The 5,620-nt window shown below is 43.6% G+C and overlaps 1 protein-coding gene across 1 annotated transcript in view; it reads right to left on the reverse strand.

Annotated features, from left to right (window-relative positions):
* The window catches only part of mms22l (MMS22-like, DNA repair protein), a 28,381-nt gene that overhangs the window by 16,738 nt on the left and 6,023 nt on the right, over positions 1-5,620 (reverse strand). The window contains exons 9-13 of the mRNA XM_032517844.1: positions 4,676-4,789; positions 4,409-4,585; positions 3,085-3,153; positions 2,838-2,957; positions 1,582-1,817 (exon numbers count right to left, since the gene is read on the reverse strand). Of these exons, the coding sequence (XP_032373735.1) occupies positions 1,582-1,817; positions 2,838-2,957; positions 3,085-3,153; positions 4,409-4,585; positions 4,676-4,789 (716 nt within the window). The remainder of the gene's footprint in view (positions 1-1,581; positions 1,818-2,837; positions 2,958-3,084; positions 3,154-4,408; positions 4,586-4,675; positions 4,790-5,620) is intronic.

The following is a 5,620-nucleotide window of genomic DNA, read 5'->3' on the forward strand; positions in this document are numbered from 1 at the left end:
CACACGCACACGCACACGCACACGCACACGCACACACACAGTTTGCTCGCCTGGCAGAGAAACACAGAAGGCTGGAGCCCCCCCCCATCTTTTTTTTGTGAAACACCCCACCTCCCAAACCTAGATGCAGCCCACACAGGTGAGTACAGCTGCTGTTAGGGTCAAAACACAAACAGCCAGCATCCCAAGACAGACTCGGTGTAAGGAGTATGACTGATATGAAGTAGTGGAGAGAAACAAGAGAGGAACACAGAAAGACCAGGTTAACACCGAAATCATCTTAGTTTAACCCACAGAGGACTATAAAAGGACTGCCAAACATGCAGTCAGACTGTGTGAGGAGGAAGATTTAAATAGATGAATGGGTAATATGTAACAGGGATATAAGCAGCGTGCTGGGAGCAGCAGTGAGGATTTTCCGTGTTCTCCCAACCTGTCTGTCTGTTTGTTTATTCCGGACAGATTTTCTTTTTTTTCTGGAGAGGAGCAGATGCTCCTAACTCCCGGCGTCGGAGATCAACATGCTCGCAGTCGATCCCATTAATGCGGCCGGCACGGGTGCCCCGCAGAGCCCGGCCAGGAGTAGGAACGCTGCCGAATGCTGTAGCGATAGAGTCGGCACGCCTCACGCCTCCTGAGGGGGAGGAGGTAGTGGTGAGGGAGGTAGAGAGGAGGGGAGGGGAGGGGGGGATATCTGGACCTGTCCCAGCACAGTCTGGCTGTTGCCAGACTGCCTACCACCCACATCTCCCCGCTCCCCACCACCCAAGCTCCACTCTCTATCCGTGTTGGAAACCAACACAGCTTCGTTAAGGCGAATTAACCGCCACGCTCGTTAGCTAATTAGACCCCATGTCTGCAGTGCTACTGAGCACATTCCAGACAGAGGGAAGTCATTAAGGCGGATTTATCTACGGCTGCCTCTCTCTGGCACCCAGCCGGCCTTGGATATAGGATGGTCCAGCGCTCGCTTCTGATGTGCACATTAGCTTGTGATCTTTCCTCTCTTCTTTCCTACTTTCCTTCACAAAAGACACTCTCCCTCCATCCAATGGCCTCTCACACTCATCACAATGTCACTGCTCTAGGGAGCAAGTGCAGTGTGTGTGTGTGTGTGTGTGTGTGTGTGTGCATCTGTAGGAGGCTTCTTGGCTCTGGTTTGTGCTGAAGAGCAGGTGGTTGACTCCTGAGACACCTGCTCAACTGGGGGGCCTGAGTAAATATCAAAGACGCACTGGGAGACTGCAGTGCACCTGGCACGCACACAGACAAGACTGAAATGCGTGATAGTAAGCAAACACACATGGTGTTTGTGTATTCATGCAATTATGCACCTACATACACACACACGCACAGACAAATTCAAACAGCACATTAAACACATCTTACATTAGAGGATCAAGGGAAAAGGGGAATGCTACAACGCCTAGTCCTGATTAGTAATCATTTTTCACAGCCTCTAATCCATGTTTTCCCTTTTCATCTGATCTCTTCCTTCAAACTATAGAGTATATACTGTGTTTTGAGTGAATGTGAAGGAGCAAGAACTACAAAGCCTCTCGGCCTTATGTCCGTACTCACCTTCCTTTGATCTGTCTCTGTGGGACTCCACCAGGCCTGTCTTGGGTGAGGCACAGGGCCAGCACTCGGAGGAAGATGTGGAAGGAGTTGGCTGAGCGGTAGAGCTGGTTGTGTCCTGGAGAGTGGAGGGGAGAAGGGGAGCAGCAGCTGCGAGCCTGCTCCAACAGAGCCAGGGGCGTCTTGCACAAAGTGCCCACGCCAGACATCCCGAGCCAGGGTACAGTGAACGCAGCACTCTGGGGCGGAGGGACAGAAAATAGCGTATAATATTACAGTACAGGCTTTGGTAATAACTTAGAAGAAATGTGTGCTGCATGAACAATAACTGTGAAGCAACCCTTTCAATAACATGACAAAGACTTGGAAGTGTGTTGTAAAAGAGCAACAAATATGATGTTACTCATCATAACAATCTTAAAGATCACAGATAACAAACATGCCTTACTTTCTTACATATAGCAAAACGATAAGAATGACAGCAAATTGAAAATCCAAGACGAGGAAATAAAAGAATATATGTGACATAACATGTCAAATGACATAAACAACAAATGAGGTCCTTCAACACCTGCAGGACGATGCTGAGGATGTTTCATGAGTCTGTGGTGGCCAGTGCTTGCAGTCGCATGCTGGGGCAGAAACCCTACCCTCAGGGTAGCAGACGCTAACAGACTCAACAAACTGATCCGCAAGGCCAATGACGTTGTGGGGGTGGAGCTGGACTCTCTATCGGTGGTGTCATAGAGGAGGATGCTTTCCAAACTACATGCCGTCTTGGACAATGTCTCCCACCCACTCCATGGCTTGCTGCTCAAACACAGGAGCACTTTCACGGCAAGACTTATTCTCCCAAAATGCACCACAGAGCGCAAACTTTATAACTCCTCCCTCTAAGTGTCTGACACACACACACCTAGTTTAACTGGACAATAGCTGCTACTACTTACTACTACATTACTATGTAAATACCCTGCAAATCCACACTCTTTATATTTTCTTTATTTATATTTCTACTCTGATATTTATATACTTTTTGCAACTGTAACACAGAATTTCCCTTTGGGAATCAATAAAGTATTTCTGAAAAAGTGGAGGAAGATTAAAAAAGTAAGGTAAAGGTGGTATGATTGTAGAAGATATAACTATAATGGAGGCAATATATCAAGTTTGAGCAATTGATATTGTCTGCATTACACTAGTCGTGACTACAGCCTTTGGTTTCCTTCCTTTGTTTTTTTCTGAAGGTTGGTACTCACCAGATTCTTGCTGTAGTAGTCCCAGAGGGTGGAGACAGCACTGGTGCTCGGTTCCCACAGCAGACAGAGACTGAGACAGCAGTGGACATGCATCCTGACCAGCTCCTCTGCTAGACCTCCCTGTTATTACGCACAGACACACAGATGGGGTCAATCTACTACTACTACTACTACTACTACTACTACTGAGACTGTATTTCTTTTCAATGAAGTTAAATATACATGTGGAAACAGAAACAGCGCTGACCTTAGGGTTACAGGTTAACTTGAGCAACTCTTCCACAAAAGTCCAATTATCCCCCAGATGTTTCTGTGACTGCAGACACAACAAGATGTAACATTTAAAAACAATATTGAACAAACAGCAATTCATGCTTTTTCATCAAAATCATACTGTAAATATGGGTATAAGGGGTGAAAAGTAAGTATGTATGTCACCTGCATTCCTTTTTAAGACTAAAGTAGACATTGTCTGCAGAGGCATCATCAGTCTCCCTTATTTCTTCAAAAAGTCCTATATTTCCCCAATGTGTCAAGTTTTGGCACCATTCTTTATTAAAGTGTCAAGACAAATTAATTCTCAAGACTAAATTTAGACTTGCAGAAGCTTCTTGGATGAGAGGCAAAATGTCTTCAAAACTACAACATCTGTGAAGGATGTTCATGTTTTTCTTCACAGTCCACTGGCTGGATGAATTAGATGCACCTACAGGCATTGTATAGTGAAAGAAAATATTAGCAGAGTAACATCTTAAAGGTCCCTTGGCACGGTGCTTTTTGAATGCTTTTATATAGACCTTAGTGGTCCCCTAATACTGTATCTGAAGTCTCTTTTATATAGACCTTAGTGGTCCCCTAATACTGTATCTGAAGTCTCTTTTATATAGACCTTAGTGGTCCCCTAATACTGTATCTGAAGTCTCTTTTATATAGACCTTAGTGGTCCCCTAATACTGTATCTGAAGTCTCTTTTATATAGACCTTAGTGGTCCCCTAATACTGTATCTGAAGTCTCTTTTATATAGACCTTAGTGGTCCCCTAATACTGTATCTGAAGTCTCTTTTATATAGACCTTAGTGGTCCCCTAATACTGTATCTGAAGTCTCTTTTATATAGACCTTAGTGGTCCCCTAATACTGTATCTGAAGTCTCTTTTATATAGACCTTAGTGGTCCCCTAATACTGTATTTGAAGTCTCTTTTATATAGACCTTTATGGTCCCCTAATACTGTATCTGAAGTCTCCTCTTCAAACTGGCTCGTTTGAAAGCCATGATGTCTCTCTCTCATGAGTGGCCCAAATTCTCTGGGCGGGCAAAGCTGAGAAAAGGGAGGTAACCTTGCCCTTTATGACTTCATAAGGGGCAAGAGTCCAGATTGGCCCATCTGGGCTTTCATCTTCTCAAAGGCAGAGCAGAATACCCAGGGCTTGGTTGACACCTATCACCATTTCTAGCCACTGGGGGACCATTGGCAGGCTGAGGGAACTCATATTATTGTTAAAAAACCACATAAAGTGAAATTGTCATGCCATGGGACCTTTAAGGTGTTAATGACTCTCGATCTCTTACCTCGTGCTGGACAGTGCCGTTGCGACTGTACTGCCCTAACATTGCTACATGAGTGAGCAGCCACCACGTGAATCCCAGAGGGTCCTTACAGTGCGCGGGGAGGCCGCTGAACTGCTCTGCTGCTGGCTTTCCTGAAACCAGAGGCCTCAATAACGAGTTCATGTAGCTCCAGAAAGACTAGAGAGAAACACACACATAGGCTCATTTTGTATAGATAAGAGTCTAGGTAGGATTGTGTGACACTGAACATGTCTGTGTTTGCGTTACCTGTGTGTGCAACACTTTGTTCCTGTGTTCCAGAAGGTGCATGAGCTGGACCCACAGCTCTTTGGTACAGGAGCAAAGGTAGTGATGGCTGCTCAGTGCCTCTGTAGGCCTCACCTACAAATCAACAGGATCCATTTAACATTAGGTGTGTAACGTCACATCCATCTGGATCAAAACACTGATTCAGTGATCCGAGATCCAATATTACCAATGCAAAGTGAAAATATCGATACATGTCGTCTGTAAGATGCCCCTTTGTTTTAGAATCTCACTTCATATTTATTTATTTTTACATTATATTATTTTTTAAGTGTTGTTGTTTGCTTGTAATGTCTGGAAGAGCTTAGTGATAATTATTATTATTAAAAAAAATATATATTTTAGTTGTTTTTTCCGCATTGCTACAGATTTCAATTTCAATTTTATTTAGAGTATCAATTCATAACAAGAGTTATCTCAAGACACTTTACAGATAGAGTAGGTCTAGACCACACTCCAGAATTTACAAGGACCCAACAGGTCTAGTAGTTTCCTCCAGAGCAAGAAACAGTGCGACAGTGGCGATGTGGCAGATGTAGACGAATCCTGGAACGTCGTGTTTATAGACTACTTTAAATGAAACTGAATCAAATTAAATTTGTATTGTTGTGACAGACTTTGAGATATCAGGAAAATATTGTCTCGTTGTCCAAAAAAAATCAATATCATATTATATCGAGATAAAACTTGTGATTTAAACCCCTATTTAACAAAGTAAGCTCCCAACTGCAGCTCTGTTGTACGTAAATGCAAGTGGTCGTTCACTGATATGAAGATTATACAATTAGTTTGATTATATTGGGTACTATAAGTACTCAGCATGCAAAAAGATGGTTTAATATTATTATCACCCAGTACTAATGCTGTTTTAGAGACTTCTCCACCCTAAAATGGATAATGGACTGG

This window comes from Etheostoma spectabile, chromosome 6, assembly GCF_008692095.1.
Source record: "Etheostoma spectabile isolate EspeVRDwgs_2016 chromosome 6, UIUC_Espe_1.0, whole genome shotgun sequence".
Taxonomy (NCBI): Eukaryota; Metazoa; Chordata; class Actinopteri; order Perciformes; family Percidae; genus Etheostoma; species Etheostoma spectabile.